Source organism: Haliaeetus leucocephalus, unplaced genomic scaffold, assembly GCF_000737465.1.
Source record: "Haliaeetus leucocephalus isolate CR32 unplaced genomic scaffold, Haliaeetus_leucocephalus-4.0 Scaffold184, whole genome shotgun sequence".
In the NCBI taxonomy this organism is placed as follows: Eukaryota; Metazoa; Chordata; class Aves; order Accipitriformes; family Accipitridae; genus Haliaeetus; species Haliaeetus leucocephalus.
Window position 1 is genome coordinate 4,039,833 of NW_010972620.1, and position 24,210 is coordinate 4,064,042.

At 39.7% G+C, this 24,210-nt stretch overlaps 1 protein-coding gene across 1 annotated transcript in view; it reads right to left on the bottom strand.

Annotated features, from left to right (window-relative positions):
* TRUB1 (TruB pseudouridine (psi) synthase family member 1) overlaps positions 1 to 24,200 on the bottom strand; it is a 29,614-nt gene extending 5,414 nt beyond the window's left edge. The window contains exons 1-4 of the mRNA XM_010564714.1: positions 24,056 to 24,200; positions 22,159 to 22,251; positions 18,587 to 18,642; positions 4,921 to 5,002 (exon numbers count right to left, since the gene is read on the bottom strand). Coding sequence (XP_010563016.1) covers positions 4,921 to 5,002; positions 18,587 to 18,642; positions 22,159 to 22,251; positions 24,056 to 24,200 — 376 coding nt within the window. The remainder of the gene's footprint in view (positions 1 to 4,920; positions 5,003 to 18,586; positions 18,643 to 22,158; positions 22,252 to 24,055) is intronic.
* Between the last annotated feature and the right edge of the window lie 10 nt (positions 24,201 to 24,210).

Consider the following 24,210-nt stretch of genomic DNA (forward strand, 5'->3'; position numbering starts at 1 on the left):
TGACTAGTCCTGTTTTTCCTAAGTTATATTCAATTAGTGTCACCCTGCTAAGTCAACACCATCCTGGAACATAAACCAACCAAATTTATTTATTGAGCCTTCATTATGTTTTGGAACAGACCTTTACTTGCAAACCTTACAAAACAGATGTACTTCATGCTGTAAGTAAAAAAGAAGAGATTTCTTTCCACCGCAGCTTTGGAAGGTGGCAATGTGGTACCTCACCTTTGCAAAGCACACTTTGGAGCCTCAAGAGCAGATGCTGTCCCTATGCCCCAGCAGCTGTCTCAAGAAGTGTCATTAATAGCAAAGTTGCAAGGCACAAAAGTCAGTCAGGGATGCTAAGAGAGAACAATGTACATCAGAATATAGGGTAGGAACAACAAAATCACTTGTATAGTAAGTCTGGATCTTCTTCTGAAGAGCTTGTCATATGGTTATTTCAATCTTCTGTTTGTATTACTCTAGTTTAGCAACATATCACAACAAAACTACGTGGCAGAAAGTTAGCACGACCCAGCTCTATGCTGGTGATCCTGTCAGCCTTCTTGTGAACCCCAGGTTGCTTCAGGCTAGAATTCTGTATTTAAGATCTAAGCATAAGTGTCACTTGGGATTCTCTTTCAATTTTCACCCCATGAACTGGATTTGTGGCTAGGGCATTTAATGAGACACCTGAGTTCAGTTCCTGCTCTGATCTCATATTCCCCTGATTGAGAGGTTACATCTAGCCTCTGACAAAATCACTTATCTCTATCTCTGAAAAACAAAAAAAATTCCCCATGTGAGGAATGATGCATTAAGCCATTAACAAACAAAGTTGTGTGGTGTGTTATCAAAGTAAATATTTACAGATGAGTTTGCTAAGATCTAGAATAAAACGTGTTTGTCTTCTGCAATACATAATGGCACAAGCTGGTCAGTATTATGTTCTGAAAACCTAAAAACATGTGCTTTTCTTTTTTTTTTCCTCCAGCATGCACTGCCTTTGTGTTAATGGACTATACTGGATTCTTGCCCTTTCCTAGAACCACACACAGGCTGGTGGAGCTCTCAGTCATAAAGAAATGCCCTATTAATCTGGTCCCACACAAACAGTTTCACGCTGTGTAAACTGTGTATTTGTCCCAGGCATCAGACTGGACTCATGACTCTGCAGGGCACACAGGCCACATTGGCAACCAGCTCCTTCAACACCTTTCAGCTCCCACAGTAATTACATCCACACCATAGGTGGGGGGGATGCAGTCCTGTTGCCCAGGAGAACCATCTCCTTTTAGGCCCTAGGCCCACAAGTCTCCCTCACCTGACTGTGGGCTTGGGTTTAGTAGTTTAACAGCTTGCCTGGTCAGCAAGTTTAGGGAAGCATTTGGACTCAACCCTCCATCAAGCATGAAATATGAACACACACATGAAAGTTAATTCACATCAACAGTCCCAAAACCTTCTCTCCCCATCTGACTTCCCTTCTACACTCCCTCAGAGTAAAGGGTTGACAATGTTTCTGCAGGAAACAGATCACAGATCTGTTATTAGGTCACAGATCCTAATTGCCCTTACTACCCGAAGTTAGCCTACTCCTTCTAATATCCTCATCTGTTATATCGCAGAGCACAAGCTTTTCCTAGAAACTGGACTTAAACTGCAGGTCTTTGCTCTTTCAGGGAGGGGTATGGCGGCTGCCACCCTGTTTCACAACAACTTCAGTGAGGATTGTCGAGGTTTGGCCCATGGGGTAACTGCATCCAGTCCCCAGAAGTGACAATGGCCTTAGCTTAGAACAAAATAATTGTACCTGCTCTGTGAGTACACTATTTAGATCACATTAAATTCAACACTGTTTTCTAAATTTCTTCCTAAGCCCTTAGACTGACAGTGGGGTTATGTAATCTCTGCACAGGCTATGTGTCTTCCAGTGGACTATTCCTTACAATTCTATCAGCATCCCAAAGCACCCAAAACTTCAGTTCTCCAATGCTTCTAAAGACATTGAAAATAAGCCTATTAGCTTCCAACATGAACATTTTTAAGAACAGCTGTGCTTCTGAAGACTGGTGACTGTTGACTCATTTTCCTGCTATCATCATAAAGGAAGTTAATTAAAGTTACCAAACCAAAAGGTGCCAATTGTGCCTCAACCTCAAGAAGCCTCCACTGAAGGGTGATGCTGGCCTGCGCTTATTAGCAAACTGCATCAAAACAGAACACAAGAATTATCCACGACAGTCCAACAGAACTATAGCAGATGACCTCAACTCAATCTGGCCCAGCACAAATTATTTGCAAACAGACAAGCAGAATGCTGAAAGGACTACTTTTTTCAAATTATTCAGGTAGCTCTATTAAACATGTATTTCAGCATAATCAGCAGAGACCTACAGAAAATCCTTGTGAATTTCGTTCTCCGTGTCTGGATATAGTCTGTAGGCAGCTTGGGAAGAAGTGGGTTTCAGAATGCACATTCCTGTGCATAGTTACAAACATTTAAAAAAGGGCTACAAACATTAATGTGCTCAAGAAAACATCAGAGGAACGCTAAATGCTACTTGCTTCCAGAGTCAGCATCTGATAGGCTGGGAGCAGTATGAAACCATAACTTAATTTCATGTGGAAATGCAAACTCATTGTCTGATAAGAAACAAACAAAAAACTGTGAGAAGTTCAGGAGGGGTTAAATTCAAGGAGGTCTCTTCAGTACATCCTTTCATTGTGCCTAACTGTAATACACAACAGTTTGCTTTCTAAACTGCTGTCTAGGGACACTTTGAGGACTAATATATAACACTTTCTTATAGTTAATATAGCAGCAACTTTCTGCAGGCACTTTCCTCTTGTGGTCCAGTGGAATCATTCAAGAAGAGTTTTATATATCTTGCAAGATGTTTTAGTGGCCTTTCTCTGCGCTAAGGCCCAATCCTGGATGCTGCTGGCACTGCAGGATTTATATTCCCTAGCAGATGCTCTGCTTCTCACAGGATCCTTGTAGGCGTCAAAGGAAAGCTGAAACTCAGCTGAAATATCTGGTTTGTCTGTTTTTTGAGTACCAATTAGGGTTAGGGATTAGGGATGGTGGGCCACTGAGAGAATCCTGCAGAAAACCAAGCTGCTTTAGAGAAGACACTGGAAAAGATGAGAAATATCTGCTTTATTAGAAGAAGAGGAAGGAAGGAAATACAACATATGTAGGTAGTATGGAGAAAAAGGAGGAGTATGCATGTTCTCTCTTTCTTCTTTCTATAGAATTCAAATCTGACTAATTTGCACCAACATGGAAAGCAACTGAGACCAATTTCACAAGCATTTCTTTCAGCCATCAGCTTCAGCAAAAGGAAACTCTGTCCAGCACCCAAAACTGCACTGCGCAGCAATGCCAGTACTGCTCTTTATGAGACCGCATGATGAACTGGATTCATGCAACTGATCTCAGTTTAAAAAGATAAGCAACTCAAAAAAGTGGGTATTTTTAACCCAAATCAGTTCCCCAAGCACACAGTCTAACAGAAAGCAAAACCACCGTAACAGAGGAGGTGGTGCAGAGGTGGGAACTACTATAACAAGAGCCGCCAGTGAAGGAAACGTGCAGGAAAACAACACTCTAAATTCTGTCTGCAGTAAACAATACAAATTAAAAAAGCAAACCTAGAGTTTCAAGAAACATATTTTTTATTTATTTATTTATTAATTGACCATGGGAGTTGCATCTACTTAAAATGATATTTCACAGTTTATATGTGAGCAAGTATCTACAATGAATACTACTCAGCGCAGCAGAACCACAACATTTCACTTTCTGAGAGGTATACATAAAAACCAGTAAAGTGTTCTCTCCAACTATCATGAAGCATTGCCAGCTCTACCATCCACATGGTGTTGAGTCCTTCAGAAATTTAGAGAGAGACTTAGAACTTGATCCTGAAGCAGAAGCAAATGATCCAACATCTCTGAATAACATTACCTAGTAAATAATACTATTCAGAATGATCCACCAAGTTAATGTGGACAAGAAACTTACACGTGCCTGCCTAGTGCAAAAAGAAAAAACTGCAAAAGAAAGGAAACTGGGGGTGAGAGGTGGAATCCAGGCTACCTTTTTCATCATGCTATTAAAAAAAAATAATTTACTTCATGTACCTATTACCAGGTACCACAAACAGTGTGGGACCTGTAGAGTTGCTAAGCAACCAGTTACCTATTGTGGTTCTTTTTTCTTTTTTTCCCAGGCTGTGAAAGAACTAATGGCAAATACATTTGGTGTGTCCCTGGTTAGTTCTACGTTGTTTCTAAGACACCCTGGGTATTGTGGAATGTCCACTCCAACAAAGCCACAGTCAGGATTAGCTCTGAAGCCTTAAACCCTTGCACTGTGCTCTGTGGGTCAGAAGAGTTCATTTATTAAAATTGCTAAGACACAGACTGCAAGCAAGAGCAAGATTTGGTAGCTGAACATATGTAGAAAGGAGTTTATGCCATCCTCATTTTATGTTGAGCAGTTTGTAGTTAAAGGGGCGTCCTAGAAGGAAGATCTAAGTACTTTATTCCTCCACTGGCCTTGAGGGGTGTTACTAAAAGAGCACTCATAGGACTATACACTGAAGGAGGAAAACTTTACTGGACACAGCACGTCATTTGTCAGCCTGTCAAAGATTTAAAATTACACAGTCCTGCCCAATTCTATTTTCTCCCTCCCATTCTAATGCCCAATATTTTTTTTTCCAACAGAAATGAGCACTTGCAGTGGATATAATTGCATGAAACTGGTCTGAATTATATGAGCACTGAATTTGAAGATGAAAAAAATCTTAGTTTGATTTCACATTTAAAATTAATTCACAGAGTCCCAAACATGTCTTCTGCTTTTCTATGATAGAGACCATTTATGCCTTCAAATTATATCAAGTATATAGATACATTTATGCTTACCATAAGGTTTTTCTTCAGTTACTTTTCCTGTAGCATCTAATGTATCAGTAGCTTTGCCCAGTAGTCCAATAGCAGTGTACTTCTGGGAAGGAAAAAGAGAGATAGTGAGTCAGGTCTTCAAGGTTGTTTCTTTTTCCTTTTTTTTTTTTTTTTTTTTTTTTTTTAAATAAAGACTGCAACTACCAGGTATTTCAAATCAGGACAGGAAGAATACTATCTGAATAATCAATCCAGCACCTCTGGGTAAACAAAAGTAAAGATGAAAAGACATGGAACTAAACAAAAAAGTAAATCCTGCATTACATGCGCCTATGATTTCAGTTTTAGAAACCCCAGGAAGAAGCAACATGGAATCTAATTTTTACTATAAATACATCAATATCATAGAGAAAATAACAGGGTGGTAAAATCAAAGTCTCAGTGGGGTGTCATGTCACTGTTGAAGCAAGGCACATAGAATACCTTTCACACACAATTTTTCTGTTCCTTCACAATTTAAAACAAACAAACAAACAAAAAAAACCCAAACAAAAAACCCCATAGACCTTTACTTGTGAAAGCAAAACACCCACTTCCAAGGCAAAGCACTACAACAGTTCTGCCATGAAATGCAGTGATATGCAATAGCCTAAAGCCAGAGTTTTGAACATATGGAATTTGGCAAGGACCTTGTGACCAGTACAAGGAGTGCAAGGTTATTGAGTGACATCTCTGCTCATCATGGGTTCTCCAGATATTTCTGTTTCAGAGTTTTTCAGGGTTCTCTAAAGAATTCTTCAGTGTATGTGTTTGTAGCTTGCAAGATGGAATTAACCTGTTCCCAGGCCAGTAGCTCTTGTCCTTACTGCATTTCACCTGATGTCCTTGTTTTCCATGTTTTCACCCTAAGCACTGCCAGGCTGTGGGCATATGGCAGAATACGCTGAAGTTGACAGAAGGCTTCCCATGAACCAGCTGCCCTATGTCTTTTCACAAGGCTGCCAACACATGAAGACTCACTCTGTAACATGAGTTTGGGTCAAGTTTGGAGATACCTTCAGGTGTTAAAATCTATGGTTTGATCCACTGCCTGTCCCATTCCATTACCTTTCCCTCAGCCCTGTGTTAAGTCCAGGGGCCTTCAAAGTAAAGCATTTACATAGCCTGGGAGAGAAAAATCAAGGTGTTCCACAGACCTAACTCCCAGTAAGGTTTCAATGAACTTACTCCCAACTGAGCTAATACAAATTTGAACTAAGTTGTAAAAGGACTTATCTTCTAGAATTTGGTCGATCAAATTCTACTGGAACACATCCAAACAGGCATAAGCACTAACATTTTACTCTTTGATGCAATGCATCCTTTTTCATGTACTTGCGAAGTACAAACAAGCTCAAGTAATAATAGTGTAGGCATATAAATCACACCTACAAAATGGGACTACTAAGACATGCCTTGATTTTGTTCCATGTGACAACCTGCCACTTCAATGTATTTCTTCAAACAACTGCCACAAAATGGAAGCAGGAGGAATAGTCAGACAAAAGGCAGTGCAGAATTTAATACAAAAATAACTGTATTATTTGCTTACCATATTAAGGCTACTTTTTTCCTAAATACTGCAGATGTCCAAATCCCCTGGTAAGTCTGCAAAATTAGGCATTTTAAAATCAAAATCTTGACGTTTACATACTTTTGGAATGCACGGAAAAGAAATGAAAGGAAGAATGAATGAAGGCTGCTCCACAACAAGTATTTAAATAAACTTTAAAGTATATCATCTGCTTTTAGGACCATAAAATTGCCTGCTTTCCAAGACATTTAATGATCTAGTTCTTAACATTTAATAGCATAGCTAGAAAGAGACAATATTCAGCAACCATTCTAAAGGTTAATAAAAACATGTGAGCAGATCTTCATAATTCTAGCATGATGAATGATCTTAGCAGTTCAGTAAAACTCTAAATCTGAAAGTTTGAACCCTCACCCACCGACTTCATGTTTCCAAATCAAAGTACTGATATTACTTCAGTCTGAATTATTTTCTTCCTCTTAATTCTGGTTTTGGCTATCTTGCTTCAGGCTGTTACAATAGCATGTTATATTTGACCTACCAGCAGCAGAGATAATATCATCTGTTTATATGTAAACACAAAGTGTATGAACAACACAATCCAAATCTGAACACTTGACTTCCCCTTTAATTTCTGCAAAAAGGGCAAAAAGCCATCCAATTTGTAAAAAGAGCGTCCTTAAAAATGAGTCACAAATCCCAATTCCTTACAGGAGCCTTTAAAGAGTCACAGAAGACTCAGGCCAGCAATGCAATAATCCACAAAGAAGGCTATAACAGGTCAGGAAATTAAGAATTACAGTTGGTTTATGATCAGTCTCTGGAGTGCCCTTGGGTATCTACAATTATATATCATAATTCTTACTAGCCACTTAATAGGGTTTACGTCCCCTTTGTTAGTGTGCAGGACCTGGAACTTGTAGGTGATAACATGAGAGTCCAGGCTTAATCTATTGTTCTTCTTATTTTTTGTCAAAATTCAGCATTAACTCTCTTTAGACTCTGACTCGCAGTGCCCTCAGAAGCACCCAATGGATTCTGAGTCATTAAATAAGTCTTTGGTGACCTCTTCTCACCTGTGTTGGCAATCATTTATTTCTTCCAGTTTTATAAAATACATCTAGGGGCATTTCTTCCTGTACTCTCAAATTACAAATCACTGCAGGAACACAGACAGCAACTGCTCACAACCACGCTGCCTTCAACCCACTCAACCTGAAATAAAAAAAGCAAGGTAGTAGGTGTTGCAGGCAGTGGAAAAGCCTAGCAAGTGCAGAGTGTGACAGGAAATGTCCCTATATCGGCAGCTCATCAGAGAACACTCTGCCAATCAATAGCCCCTATGTCCTCGCCCCCTACTCATCTCAAGAGACCTAGACCCAAACCATTTAAAGATTAAAAGCAGCACCTCAGCTTCCTTACGGGATTCCACAACATCCAAGTGTAGCGCATCAAAAGTTAAGATCAAGCATTCCCAGTCACAACTTGCAAGCACTGCAGCATCGTGCATTAATTCCAACTTCTAATGGTGGTCTGCATTGTCCCAAAGCAGAACCTCGCAACTGTACAACAGTATAACAACCCTGAGGGCATACAGACCTTCCCAAAACTATCCTGCATCAGGGAGTGGCTACATCTCTCAGCCGTCTAGAAAACCATTTTCTTGACATTATGGCAACTGAAACAAAAGGCAGCAAAGCGATCAGAAGCCCTCAAGTATAAGCAACTCTCATTCACACCAGTGAGGAGACGGCCTTAAAAAGATACTTTACAGTGACAAACCACTGCACTCTGTCAATGATAATGCAAAAACTCTATCACACACGCTGGGGGGTGTGGTGGATGCAACCTCAACAAGACCAGAAAAACAATGAAGTGCTTTGGTAGTCATACATTTGCTACCATACCTGTGACTAGAAAGATATATGCCATAAAAGCCAGGACTGGAGAAAGAAAAGGATTACAGCAACCCCTAAGAACCAAATTACAAACCCTCTAATAAATCTGACAGATCTTGGGAAGAGGAATTTTGTTTTAGAGTCACAACCACAGGGCACAGTCAGAATTCTCACAAATAATAAACCATATGATGTTTACAATAATATTTTAGTAAGAGAATAGCTATCACTTGGCTTTTTTCTTTCACATCCAGTTTCAGAGAAATCCTTATACTAACACGGAAAGGGAAAGTATATCCATAAAAAGAGAGAAAAAGGCATGACTTTATCAGTACACATATTTAATTGTGAAAGGAGGAAGAGGAGGAGAAGAAAGAATCCCCTCCCGTTAGAGGGGCTGTACAGCCAGCATAGATATTAGCTGCACAACCCACCCGGGGGGGCTCCCGGAGGCTGAAGCCCCTGGGCTGACTGCCAGGCATGTCTGCCCCACTTATCAGTGCAAATGCCAGACAGACCATGGAACAGAGCTTCTCAGTTTTAACTGTTAATATATCAAAGTTTTATTTGGAAAGAAGCCAGGGACTTGAAATCTCAAATTATAACATGTCTTAAAAGCTTTTTCAAACATGGAGAAGCAACACTTCGGAAGAGCTAGACAGAAACACAAGTAATTATGAAATAAGGTCAGTAGTTGCTGTCAGGAAAATTTTAAGATGGCTCCCACTGCAAGAATTTCCCAGGCAAGCAAGCTCTCTGGAAGAGGCAGTTCATAAGAGTTCATCCAAGGATGACCCATTTTCTAATCACAGCAGCAACTGAACACAGAAGTGTAAAAGGAAAATAAATAAATAAAGGCTACAGTCCCCTGTGCAAGAGACTGAAAGCTGGGAAAGAGAAGCCATATTCGATAGAAACAGAAAGTCAATTTATGTAAACTGATGTCTGTGTGTGGCTGACAAGTTTGAGGGAACATAAAACAAAACAAACAAACAAAAATACCAAAAAACAAGTGCTTTAGAGAACCTGAAGGAAATCAGAGCAAGCACACAGCAGGCAAGCACTGATCAAAATTAGTGCTCCTGCGCCAAACCCATTCAGTCTGCACGCTTGGTGTGAGCACTTATATTTTTGTAGACTTAGGCCACTGTGATAGTGAAAAGGCCTTAAACTCTCAGTTTTACAGTGACATTCAGTTTGCATGTAACGATTTCTCAAGCACAACTATTGTTGCTCTGGATTTAATATTTACATAACTGATATTTGTTGTTTGTATGACATTAGCAGCTACCAGTGGTTTCCAGTATGCTAATCATCCACCAAACCAGAGGAGTACAGGAGGTAGACAAGTAAGCTGGAAAAAAAAAAGGGTTGCCATAGTTTCAATTACTTTCCAAAACAAAGCACTCTCACTAAGCAGATTCCAATATATTAAAAGCACAGAGCCCTAATCTCTTAAAAGCAGGTTGGACAGAGGCAAAATAAAGACTGCAGGATGAGGGAGGAGTTCCATATTTTACAATAGAGCAAATTCAAAATTATCCAAGACCAAACATGTCCTCTTAATATACACAAACATTACAACTTCTCTTCTCTGCCTTTTCTCTTCTCTTTTTTTCTCCTGAAAGAAAAAGCTGGCTTTGTGCTAAGCCTGCACTAAATTTTATTTACTGCTAGCCGCTGTAATTGTACTGTCATTGCTGAAGAACTGTCTGATCTTTACTCTTGGACTTATGGGATTTTCTGACCTCTTACGTCAGCTTATTTTAAAAGTTCAAACACACAGAGTGACCAGATTTTCAAGCTGAAGGACTGGAATCACCTGTAATAGGGAAACCCACAGAAGATACTTTACCTGGAGTTCAGAGAAGCTTTAAGGTGGTAGCTAAAAACTGTAGCAAGTTTAAATTTTGGTGTTAGAGGAAGGGCAGGAAAGGGGGTGGGAGGGGGAACAGTGACAGGAACACTAGGTCACCTGAGATAGCACCATGGCCACATGTCACTTATAAACACAGTACAGGCTCACAACATCCAAGAGGGGATGCTGGCTAATGGGCAAAAGTAAAAGTGACTGCTTATAACTCACAGTCTCTTTATGCAAACCTTTCTGACACGTGCTCTCTGTGGAAACCTATCACACTCACGAAAATGTCTCAGGCTGGCTCTTAATTTCATCTTCAGCTTCAATACCCAATCTTTATCTGTTTCCTCATCCTGTCTTCTAGCACCTACACCACAGATTATACAAAATAAACAAATATGACCTTCAGCTTCTATCTGAGAAACAGAGTTTCAAGGAAATTCATAATTTTCTGTCCAGAAATTTAAGATGGTCCTTCCATGGGTGTAACACTTCATGGGTACATACAAATTCACAGATAAAATTGAAGGCATGAAAGCCTTTAGGTGAATTCAAAGACACTGCTAAGGCTAAGATCAGTAAATTCTAAAAGGCAGTGCTAAGAGCATCTTCAAATTACTAGAAAGGAACACTACAGGAACATGCAGAATGGCTAGTTTAAATCTGTTAACATCTTTTTTTTCTGTGACTTTTATTAAGGAGAAAAAAGCCTTGCCATGTTGCAGTCTTGATATTTTATTTTTTTTAATTAATACAAGCAAGAACTACATGTAGCACAGACATATACACAATTATAGAAAACTCAAGAGGAAAGAAGGTGACACTGACCTCATGAATGGAAGAACAGAAAAATCACACTAGAGCACACTCTTAAAATATTCTGCATTTTTGGAGGAAAGAGCTCCTGCAGCACAATAGGTGCAGCCTCCTCAAGATTTTCAACAGTTTAAAAAAAGTGTGAATATTAATAGAGCATGAAGCTGAGCTATTAATAGATTAGGCCTCTGGGGTGAGCATAAAAGAGACTCGAGCAATATACAGCACGTTAAGCCAGCTTACTAACGGTATCACTGCGGGAAAGTGTGTATCTATACTATTTAACAGCTGCTTCTTCTACAACTTTGTTTTGGGGATACTGGGCAGGGCAGGAAGGTGTAGATATTCAAATCAGCCTCTTCTTATGATTTGTTAACAAAAAAAGCAGGTTAAAAAATGTATCACATATTTTGCAGTAACAGGTAATTAAAGAGTGACAGTGTGTAATACATAAGGGTCACATTTAAGACCATTTTATCCAGCTAACACTATAGCCCTTCCTGATTCCTGCATCCTCTACCATGCAGGCTTAATATTCTCTCAGTGCATCTTGTTTTGTACAGACACCGCTCCAAGTTTTGGTAACACCTTCTACACATTCTCAAAACACATCAAAACCAACATTATTCATGCATTTTCCCAGCCTTTCTTTTATATGAGTATATTCCTTGTGACAAAATAAAGAAGATGACCATACTTTCATAAACTGATACTGATCTCTAGTTAGTATCTTGAGGCATTCAGGGAACAAGAAATTCATTGTCAGTAATGTAAAATAATACACACAGGATAGAAACCAATGCTAAGTTTGCATAAACAACGATGGGTCTCTGAACCAACCTTCTGTGCTCTGGAAAGAGGTTGTGGAATTACAATAGAAAGTTCTGGTTTTGCAAAACTTTCTCAGGTATCAGTAGTGTTTAAAAAAAAACCTCAACAAACTACTATAGCAGTACTTGGATATAGCTGTTACAGACGTAAGTAGGACAAGTTTTATTAATAGACATGACATCTTTGCACTGTACTGTGCAAACACACAAAGAGGTATTCCTTGAATGTTTGCACAATACTGTAACAAATACCATGTAACAGAAATGCCAGAACTTCTCTGTCCTACACCTATATTTCAGGAATGCAATATACTTCATCTAACACACAAAATGGTAATTAAATGGGTGAAATTAAGCAACCACTACATGTCAGGAAGAATTCACCTAGCTAGTCTACAAGGGCTGAAACACATCCATCTGCCTGTGGGTTAACATCTCTCATAAAACAATAGCTCCATCTCTGATCTGCCAGTCCTGTTCCTCAAGGGAAACCTATAAAACACCTTCCAAAACAAGCCAGGGAACTAAAATTCATAACTCCACTGGGTTCAGAAAAAAAACATGGGCTCAAAAGAGACATTGGATTTATGGCACACTGTAACGTTACCTCACACTAACCCCTTCACATGCCACAATGTATAATCTACCAGACTCTCTCCTTCCCCTAGGAGATAACCTTATCATCTCTTTCTTTCCTCTCCTACCTCCCTTGTAAGGAAACAATAATTTCTTTGGGCTTGAACAGAGGGAAAGTAATGACATTTTGTGTAGCTACAATCAATTTTGCTTAAATGAGCAGGTCACATACTGCACTTTTTTTTTTTTGTTACCTCTCCCATCTCAATAAAGAAACTCAGTCAGACCCTTGGTTATTGCGGATAGGATACCATAAACAAAGAGGTGTGAGAATGTAAAAGGGCATGAACCACAGAGTGAAAAATGAGAAGGTGTTGAAGATGAAAAATTTCCTAGGGAAAGAGCTAAAGAGCAAACAAACCACTTTTACTTGGATTCCTCCAAGACAAATACAGACAGTTGGATATGATAATACTGCAATTCAGAAGCAAAAGCCCAACTGAAACCACAAATGAACACAAGCAAGATGGGATCTGAAGAATCATCAAGCAAGCAATAACAGTGCCCCTAGCCTTGTGACCTGAAGCTTGGCTGATCGGTTGTGAACAAAACCTTGCTACCCCACACAGGAGATAAATTTTTTTCTTACTCTATTTTATTAAAGCAGGTAATAAAACATAGCCCATCTGTGCAGAACAGTCTTGGGGTCTTACAATTGCTTGCCCACACAGAATTGTTGGTATACCACACTCACAAGCATTAACTACTTTTTCTTTCAGAAATGGTCTAAAAGGTACTTATTTCACTAAATTCCAAACAAATCTGAAATACACTCAGTTTTGAAGTCCATGATTTCTATTTTAGATCTGAGAAAGGGCTTACATATCTAAATGCCTAGTCTTCCGTACTATACCAATTAGTCTAATAAAAAGTATTACTACTACCCACAAATCTTGCCCTTCCAAGAGAATGTTAAAAATATCAGAATATGAAAAAGAAAACAGAACACATAACTATGCACTATATAAATAAGTAGTTTTGGTTTTATCAGCTCCAAAAGAAAGCAAGATGAAGCAAAGAGCTTAGCTGGTGATACTGTAAAGAATTTTTTAAGATTAAAAGTAAGAACACACACCACCAAGAGGATCCTTCAGAAAGAGAGTCAACTCAATTTTCTTGCACTCATAACTCAAATATACTAACTGGAGTACAAACCGCTTTTGAAATATATTTAAAAAAAAAAACAACCCAAACCTGCAGTGAGGCTCTTTAAAAAGAAAATTAGGATTTCCAAAGAAATAACACTTACACCATCATGGTGTGCATGTTAATGTGCAAACACACAAATGCTGGCAGAAGAATAGAGGTCTCGGAGATGCCGAGTTCTTATAAGCCTCCTGAAAATAGGCAGAGAGGAAATAAATCTATTGCAGCTTCCACTAAGAAAAACGCTCCAGAGGGAGCTCCACTGTACTACTGGACACCAAAGAGTCCACATGGGGCTTTGGTGTGTAATGAGCTGTAAACAAACAAAGTCACAAGAAAAGGCTTCATTAGTTCTGCTTCTTATAGAACTACTAGATGTGCTTTTTAATGCATTATTTATTCATTGAACTCATTGCCAAAAGATGGAAGCTAAGGACTTAATTAAAAAAAAAAAAAAAAAGAACTCATGGAGAAAGCTAGCAAACTTTATGTTTGAGAAGTTAAGGGATACAAATTAAAGCCTAATTTTTAGGACAGTAAGATAATCACAGGAGGTAAAGAAACAACCTTCTTCATGGACACTTTGTTCTGCAGCATCTGGTGCCAACTTTTTAGAGAAAAAAATTTGCAATATACAAACTCTAATCCTGGAATCACGCTGCAAGAAATAACTTACATGTGTCTAAGAAATTCTCTTTGAACCAATTCCTGCTCAGACAAACCCTCTCTCATAGGATACAAGTGTGACTGGCAAGTTTTGAGACCTGATCACTGAACTAGCACTCATTTTCCACCCAGGATTCATAAGAACTCAAATTTTAACAATTATAATAAATTGAAGCTGTCACATACCAGGTCACCGATGTATCTTCATTCTGCCCATAATCTCTTTTTCTCTTTCTAGTCCTTGTGATCAACTGGAGTTTGGGTTTTACTCTATCCAGTGATTATTATTTTTTTTTAATAGTATTTCATTCTGGAGAAGTCACAACTTTTGAGATTAAATTTTCTATTTTAACTAGTCCTTGCCCAAGCTTGTGCAACCAGTGCAAAGTACTCAGGCAATTCCCCTCACGTCACTGAGCACTTGGGGTTTCAGATTGTATGTGGACCATCACAAGAAGTTGCATCGTCAGATAAAACCAATACGCCCATGCAGTAATTTCAAGCACAGTTTGATGGATGGCCAAGTTCTGGCTTCATTCACACTAGCATGACTCAAATTCTCTTAGGGTGAACCCAGATGTTATCTCACTGAAAAATACACAAGTTAAGCATAGAACCGAAGCCTGAAAATTTCAATTATCCTGTTTTATCCCACCGAAAAATAAAGGCTGTATGTGTTGGAAGACATCTCCTCCCTATGGAAAGTATCAGAATAATGAAGAATTTCATTGTTTATTGCTCTTCCTTTTTTTCTTCTCTGAAGGGTCCCTGATCATTTCCCTCATTGCTTCTATGTAACAGCACATTCTGGTAGATGAAAGGTTTTAATACATGATTACTGCTTTGGAAACTGTGCTGCTAGCTAGCATTTTCTAACCCATCTACCCCCCCAAAAAAATCACTTCTACATTGTGTTTGAGACAGACTAGTCACCCATAAGACCGAGTTGTTCAGAAACAATTTACCATAACAAAAATTGGTCCACCCCCATCATGTCCATTTTACTGGTGAAGTAGGAAATATTTTCTCATTCTACTGTCTTTATTTTGCAAACACGATAAAACAATTTCTCTCAAAATGATGCAGTGCAAAAAGTCCAGGCAAGACCAAGTGCAAGTGCCAGAATGCAAGAAGGAAAAGTGCTTCTCCTATGGAACATGTATTAAATGCTCAGTATTTAAATTCAGATCCAAGAGGATTCAGCTTCTCCCCCTCACTTGGAACATTTGAAACAAAATAAAGCAAACAAACAAAACCTAAGCCAGCTTGCACATATTTTTATTTCTGGATAAATATTAAGAATTCAATGAGAAATCTGCAATACTAAGTAGGTATTGCCCTTGGCTGCACGTTTCTATTTGTGTCAATTCATAAGGAGGTCAAACCAATGGAGGACTAGATTTACACTGAAAGAGTAACACTCCTTGTATAATGTGTACGAGTTGCAAACCAAGTGATAATGTTCAGAGCTGCCACACAGAGTCAGGAAAGTTTCACACAACGTTTGGGAAAAAAATCAGAAATAGTCCAATCTCTGGCAGAGCCACCATATGGAGTTTACTGCAGTAACATAAGTTTTGGCCACTCAGCATAGCTCTGCTGCCAACAACAACAGACTGAACTATTTCTTTACAGGATACATTCCTATAACCTGTCCTGAGTTCGGCTGGGATAGAGTTAATTTTCACAAGAAGCTGGGAGGGGGCACAGCCAGGACAGCTGACCTGAACTAGCCAAGGGGATTTTAAATACCATATGATGTCATGCTCAGTATATAACTGGGGGAGCTGGCTGGTGGTAGGAGGGATAGCAGCTCGGGAACAGGCTGAGCATCAGGTTCCCAGTGGTGAGCAATTGCATTGCACATCACTCACTTTATACATCCTTTTATTAATATCATTATTTCTTCTTCTCTCCTTGTGTTGTCCTATTAAATTGTCCTTATCTCAACCCACAAGGTTTCACCTTTTTCTTCTGATTTTTCTCCCCACCCCACCAGGTGGGGGAGGAGTGAGTAAGCGGCTGCATGGTGCTTAGTTGCCAGCTGGGCTTAAACCAGGACATAACCAAACAGTAAATTATAACCAGAGAGGCTCAGACAGTTCATCTGAATCTTTATAGCAATAAAAGGAACAAAAGAAAAACATTAAGAAACATCAACAAACACTTCAGCATCCACAGTGGTAAAAAAAAGACGAAATAGAGTATAAACTCCTAGCACATGGCATGGGATGCAAAAAGATACTCAAACCTATTTAGACAGCCATGGATTTATCTGTATCAGATCTCTTGCTACATTATGAGCCACTGTTGTCAGTGTTGTCAAAAAAACAAATAGGCAGGTATCTTTGGGAGATCCTTCAACTTCCTTAAGCCTCTCAAATTACTGCGTGTCTAATTTATTGAAGTACAAACAGAAAATAGGAAAGCAGAGACAAGACAAGCTCCAAATGAAGGCTCATGACTGTCATGCCACCTGGCACAGATGTTACCTACCTCACACACTTTGCCATATCAGAACACACAAACACTTGCAGTGGAAGAGCTGACCTACTGTTAAGGATGTAACTGCTTGCCTCATTGAATCAAGCGCTCACAGCCTACACCTATCTAAGGACAGGTGAGAGCTGATGGATCTAGCCGGGGTAGCTTACTGGACTGCCCCCACTGCCCATTTCTCGTCTGTGTTCTCCTCCCTTGCCCCTCAGCAGCAGCTACAAGCCTTCTTGAGCTATCTGGGGACAACATTTGGCTAGATAATACTACTGCCTACAGGATTTCACAGCGAAGTCTTCACTCTCTTCTGCCAAAAAGGTTGAAAGTACTTCATCCATCACAGCTGTTTTCACTGTAAACATCAGCTTAAGAGAGACTTCAGTTGCTTCACATGTTTTTAAATCAACAATTTTCACACATTTCGCTATGATGACTTAATTTAGCTGGAGTATTTCAATGCCTTTTTCTAACTTAAAAGTTCTTTGGAAGGAGATGTCAGGTGGCAACTGTTTACACTTCCACTGTAAATCCAGCTCCAGCTGCTTACTGCAGGTTTCAAAACAAAGATGCCTCTGAAATCTGGTCCTATAAACCAAATGCAAACCCATTACAGCCAGTGCAGAGACTGACACTGACTACAGTAAGTTTTGGATCAGACTCTACAGCTACGTCCTTTTACCCTACGTGTATTGTCTTCTGCCAAATTATTTGCCTTTGAGTTGAACTGAAGATTGTTAATCAAATTCTACCACAAGCTATCAGTTCAGCACCTGTAAAGAGCTTAAGTGTTCAGACCAGAAGAGAATGGGAAAAATAGCAGAATAAAACACATTAGAAAGGCTATCAATTTGCTGAGCCCACTATTGACTTTCCCAGAGTATAAGATGAAATTTGGATGGTTTAATTGATTTCTCCATCTGTCATTCTTACCTAAACTTCTCATTTAAAAATAATGGCTAAACCCACAGGGTTTTACTTGCAAAGAAGGAATCAACACTGGTAGATTATTCTTGGGAGTACATGCACTTGTTTGTGTATGTAACACCTACAATCTGGAGTGCACTCACCAAAGACACAGTACAACTGATCAAAAGCAGCAATGAACAAGATTGCTATCTGTCAAGGCTCCAGTCTGGGTTCTCTCATGCAGCCACAGGGCTTTTGTTACCTTTGGCTTCTTACAGGTGCCTATCCATGCATTTGTAGACCACCCATCTACAGAAGCTGCAATCTGGAATGATAGCTACCATCACAAACGACAAACACACTTAATTCCAAAAGGTGCCTCTTAAGGCCTCATGGTATTTAAGAAGAGAGAAAAGAAACAGAGACCATCTGTTACTGCAAGCTAAATAACAATTATGTTATCTACACATAAGGAAAACGACCAAAAACTGAACCATCATACACAATTACAGCCCAAAAACATCATTTACAGTGCCATCTTCATTACAGTTTTTCTCCTTTTTTTTTTTTTTGTTGAAAACATTAAATAGTATAGAAATCTTCCTGTGAAATAGGAATTTGGTCTCTATTAACATTTTGTAGAAAAAACAAGACAAACAAAGTTTTTAAAATAACCATTCTGGACGTAAAAGTCTCAATATCAAATTTCTGACTAAATACAAAAAGGAACTGAAGTACACATTTAAACTAAATATGCAGGATGGTTGAAATATTTGTCTGTTGATGCAGCTCTTCATTGGAAGAAAACAAACAAACAAATAAAAAACCTCACTAATACAAGTTATTTAGCATTCCTTACCTTGGAACCTGCCAACATAGTTCTCAGCATTTTTGTTCCTTTTCCAATACCAACCACTGCAAAGACAGAAGAAGAAATGCCACTTCAAAACCAGCTCTGCAGTTCCCTTCTTCAAAACCATTCACTACCAAATATTAAGCTAGTCAGAAATACAGCTTTTCATGCTCTGTTAGCATATAGTCAACGCTTATGAGAAAGTATCTCTGATGTTCAAACAACATGGGACTAGTGAAAGGAAAAAAGCCTAAAGCAGAAGATAAATAAGCTTCACCTATTGTTAAAATGCTTTAATTCAACCCCTAGATTTATTTGTTTTTTAATCACCACAGAAATGGATAGTGCAATTAACACCATCTCTGGTTTGATGAAGGCTATGGCTAACTAATAATGAATCTAGCCTTCACTGTAACTGAATAGCCCTGTTAAAGGTTGATGGTGACCAAGAGTAATACAGCCAAGATAGCACAATGGAATTGTTTATCAGGCTTACAGCAAGAAAATAAAATAATCAAAAAGTCCAATTGCCTCTATCAAAAATCTTTTATAATCAAACCTTCCTATTATTGTGCATGTACAGACTACCATCTTTTCAATCTTAAACCAGTATTCTGCAAAACAGCAATCAGTTTTTCATAAAAGACAGACACAGAAAAAGAGCTCTATTTTATATTTTACTTTAAAGCTTTTTACAACAGGGTGCTTTCCTTGAATATGTTTTCCTATTGATTTTCTCCACATACAGCAATTCAAAGAAACAACAAAAATTTTATAAGGAAATTAGTTTTGTGTACAACTCATGGAATACGCAACAGCTTATGTCCTTGATTTTAATAAAACTACAGGAGTTAAGGGACCTTGCAGGAAATCAGCTTTGTGTTAGCCAGAGGCCAGTACCAAAAGCATCAAACTGACAATGAACTTTTTTTTTTTTTTTAAACAAATACTTGTGCTCTAATGCTTCTCAATCTTTACACTCTGAGACTCATTAGATTACTTCTTACTCTCGATTACTTCTCCTCTTGTTCCTGAGGGTTTTTAGTCACAGATGCCCTTGTGCTTGTGCTTTTGTGTACCTTCAGTTCAGCCTGTTCCTGTCATATTTGCCAGATAGGGAAGAGCTGCAACAAGGCTGAGAAAAGGAGATAAGCACACAGATAAAACTTTATAACCAAGCACTTTTCTTGCAACGTGATGACATCACTGACACTTCAACATAACTGCTAAGCTGAAATTTGCTGAAGAGTGTCAAGAGATTCAATAGAATAATTTTAAAGAGACATTGAATGCTTTTGTGAACAAGACACTAACAATTTTCCCCATCAATCATCAGCTTGTGTAGCATGTTTATTATTGAAAGGTGACATAAACTAAACTTGCCAGACTACACTGGGCGTAACAAGGTTTAACTGAATTTTTAATTTTGATACTTTTTCATCTTCTACTATGGAAGCATAATTCACAACTGCCATATAGAAACAAGCCAATTGTTTACAATTCCCATTGTACAGCAAGAAACACTAAACAGGAACCACAGCCCTAGACTGGTATTAAAAGAAGATATTCACTAAGACTTGACCTACAGTTCCTTGCTTCTTATGAGACCTAACGTTGAGAAGTTGAGTCCTAGTCCCACCAGCTTCCAAATGCACTGGAAGCCAGTGGGAAAGATGGGGACAGACAAAAGATTTTCCCTCTCAGACAGCCATTGCTCCAGGCTCCTAGTGGTGCAGGACCATCACATGCCACCTGGTCTGTAAGCTGCCTTTCACTTACATGCCATAGATCACTGACCTCTGTCTTCAAGGTCCTTCCTCATCTACATTTGCTGTCAGTAGGAAAAGAAATATAAAAGTATATTTTCTGATGACAAGCACTGCCCACTAATTTGCAGTACACTTGGCACACTAAGCAAGACTCTCTATCAACTAATTCCCATGAACAAAGTTATAGATATGCAGTACATAAAATTTGGGCAACAGCAGTATAGATCAAGAAAGGTTAGAGGTTCCAGAAAATAAATACTTCTATTATGCTACTGTCCATGAGGAAAGAAAGCTTTCTGCCCCACTGCCCTATCCCAAACAGCAGCACACATTTTTTGAATAACTTGTTTCTGTTGTGTCTTCCCCTCTCTCCTCATTATCTTACCCAAACCCACAAGAAATCCGGGTACATTGCCTTTCCCACTCCTCTCCAGTTTTGTCCTTTCCAATCTAGCTAACATTGATTTTTTTTCTGTGTGTTTTGTATGGCAGTGGAATGAAAGATCCTGTGCCTTTTCTTAATCGATCCATAGCACATTAAGGTGATGCACTTCTCTGTCTTTACCAAGCACATCAAGCCCAAATACTTTTTGTCATGCCACAGGAGCAGGCTTTGGAGACTGCTGGATATCAGAGAACAGTAGGAGAAGCAATTAAGAAGCACGAGTGATTTTTCTTTTCCTATGGATCAATGCTGTTGACTTCCCACAATGAGCAGTAGCATGCTCAAAGGGAACATCTGTGTAAAAGGAAAATGTCCACTTTGGCAATACACACAGTATTCTCCAGTGAGCAGCCACACAGTACAGGAAATTGGAACAAAATGAGCTTACTTCTAGCCCAAGAATGTTACATTTTGCAATGCTCACAGGTGACAGACAATTACCAGCCTACAGGCCTCTACCAGCAACAGTCTCAGCAAACAACATGCCCTTGAAGCACAGCTCTTCCTGAGAAATCATTACATCAAAACTCAGTGGATTTACTTTCAGTGTGTACTCATAGTTGTACCTGTTGATTTTCAATACCAAAAAAGTGTTGCTGTTATTTCTTCTAGCCAAGTACAGGTACAAGGCTATGATTTAAGCAAGCTGTAGTTTGCATGTTACTTATCAACAAAACTGTTGGTGACAATGTATGATATGAGAATAATCCAGCCCAATGGTCACAGCCACAGCTGAGTTTTCAACACCAGCAACTGACACATCCTGCTCCTTAATAAAATAAAGGAATTCAATAAATGGATTGCTATCAAAATTAAAAGACAAAATCTCTTCGGTGACTCCTCTTTATGATGCAAGACAGGACAGGAAACAAAAACTGTTTCTGTGCTGAGCCTCAAAAAAAGCAGCAGCTGAATTGCTCTTATACATCTTTCATTTGGCAAGTATTACAACCCAAAAGGCTCCCTCAAAATCCCAGAAAAGCATTAGTTTAAGAACAAATACTTTAGAAAATTATGATGACTATAAATCCCCCAGTTTAAGTAAAAAAAGCCATCAATTTCTCAGGTAACTTAGAATTCATTACACAAGAGTCTGTATTTTCATGTAATAACCCACAAGTTATTTCAGGATTGGGGTGGGGTGTGGAATATAGCCTTCTGTTAAGAAGCACATTACATGCATGTAAAAGTACATGCAGAGGAAATTTAACCCAGACCACTCTTCCATAGAAACCCGTCCTTCACCCAAAACCATAAAGCCTGCCATGCATATCCCAAATTGTTCCTCTACCTCTGATTGCATGTAGGCATAAAAATGTTTCCTCAAATCATCTTTTGATGACCGTATTTATATTTTTCATTACCCAGAACTCCTGCTGCTGCACTGTCCAAAGTTCCACCATGTCCAATTTTCAAAACCTGATTTCTTTTGTTCCCATTTGTTTGCACACCAGCTTCTGCAAATAAGAAATTGAAAGGAAGCATTATAGGATAACCTTAGAACATAGGAAAAAATAGCACGTATTTCCAGACTGCTAAAGGAGATTAAAAAAAATTATTTAAACTATGAATTAGTAGTCCAGAAATTGCTGTACTGAATAAGACCAATGCTTCATCTAGATCTACTCCCAACCCCAAACAATTTGCAAGCTATTTTCGCTTAGATTCTAATGAAGTCTTACGTACCAGTATAACCAGATGTTCAGAAAATTATACTAGAAAACCTGGTGGACAGTTCACCTGAGAAGTTTCATTAACAAAGCATGCAAGAACTAGCAGAGTTCCTGAAATCATCTATTATAAACAAATTTTATGCTACATAATCTGAGCAATTCCTGTTGTATTTACTTCCATGTAATGAGTCATGTTTATTTGCCTGTATGTAGCCCTATGAAACTCTACAATGAGCTGAACTTGCTCACTGCTGCTTTCAAGCTGTTAGAGCATCTCAACCCACTGTACTACCTATGCAGCTGATGACTCCAGGAATTTTGCAGAGTCCAGTGCCCCTTATTTATTAGTATTAAATATGACAAATGCTCTAAGCTTCCTTACCTATTTATAATCTCTCTATTATGCCTGTCACATCAGGGAATCAGACATGATTCTGGCTAAATCTCTTCCACACAAAGCTGAATTGAAGTCCGTGCCTACACTACAGTTCACTACAGAGTAAATCAGCCTGAATAAGCACTCACCACTCTGAAAGTATGTTCTCACTTCATCAGCCAGTGCCCAAAAACCCAGATTAGATGATCAAGTCCCCATATCCATTATAAAAAGAATCTAGGCTGTAGTCCTTCACACCTTTACAACGATCACACTTTTTCCCCTAATATCTGACACCCAGGTTTCCCTGCATTCAGAAAAAGCAGACTGTGCCCAGGACTTTCAAACTCCTCAAAACACTGTATTTTTCACTCATTTGCTGGTTGTTTTTTTTTAATGGCAAACAGCAGTGGGAGTGAAGCAGAATATCCTGCCAGTGCTGTGCTGCAGAGATGCTGCTGACACCCATTCTGGCAGATGGGTGCACACTGTCCCTGGGACCATGCTCGACAGCTCTCCAAGCAAGCTGGGATCCCCTGCATTGTGCACTGCAGGGCTGGAGCTTTCTGCTGGGGCAAATCTTATCCCCATTCAAAACAAAGGCTCACATCACGCTGTACCTCAGGCGATAACAGATGCCTGCCTCAAAGTGGTGAAGCAAGTGGTGAATATGGCCTTACAGCTACCAACACACTGAGTCTCGCAGGGACCCAGCAGCTTCACGCAGTGGGCCAGAACGTATCCGGCAACGACTCCATTTCCCCATTCTGGGCCACGCCACAGCTGTGAACTACCACCAAAAAAAAAAAAAGAAAAAAAATTATCAAACCCCAGTCCTCCTTTATGCTCTGAATGCTGAGAAAGAGGGTGCAGTGGCTTGACAGGGGTTGTGGTGCCAGCAGCCTAACGAATGCACACGCTACCGCCTGACACCCATCCCACCGCCATGCCGGGCAGGGCGTCCCTGGCCAAAACGCTCGAGGGCTGAGCGCGTGTTCGCTTCAGGCCGGCCTGCTCCTGCCCTGGGACCGCAGGCAGGGCCTACGCCCGCCTCCCTGTCACCATCTCCTGGCTTGACCACCAAAACCCCACCTCGGGCCTCCGGGCCCAACTCGGGGAGCCTGCACCTCACCTCACCTCACCTCACCTCACCTCACCTCACCTCACCTCAGCCCGCCTCGCCTCGCCTCCCCCGGCCCGCAGCCCGCCTACCTGCCAGCAGCCTCTCCTTCAGGAGGTTGAGCACGCCGGCCGAGGTGGGCCCCTTGGGCTTGTACACGGCGAACAGCCCGCTCAGAGAGAAGAGCTTATCGGCGGACTTGCCCAGCACGACGCCTCTCGCCTCCCGGGCAGCCATGCTCCCGGCA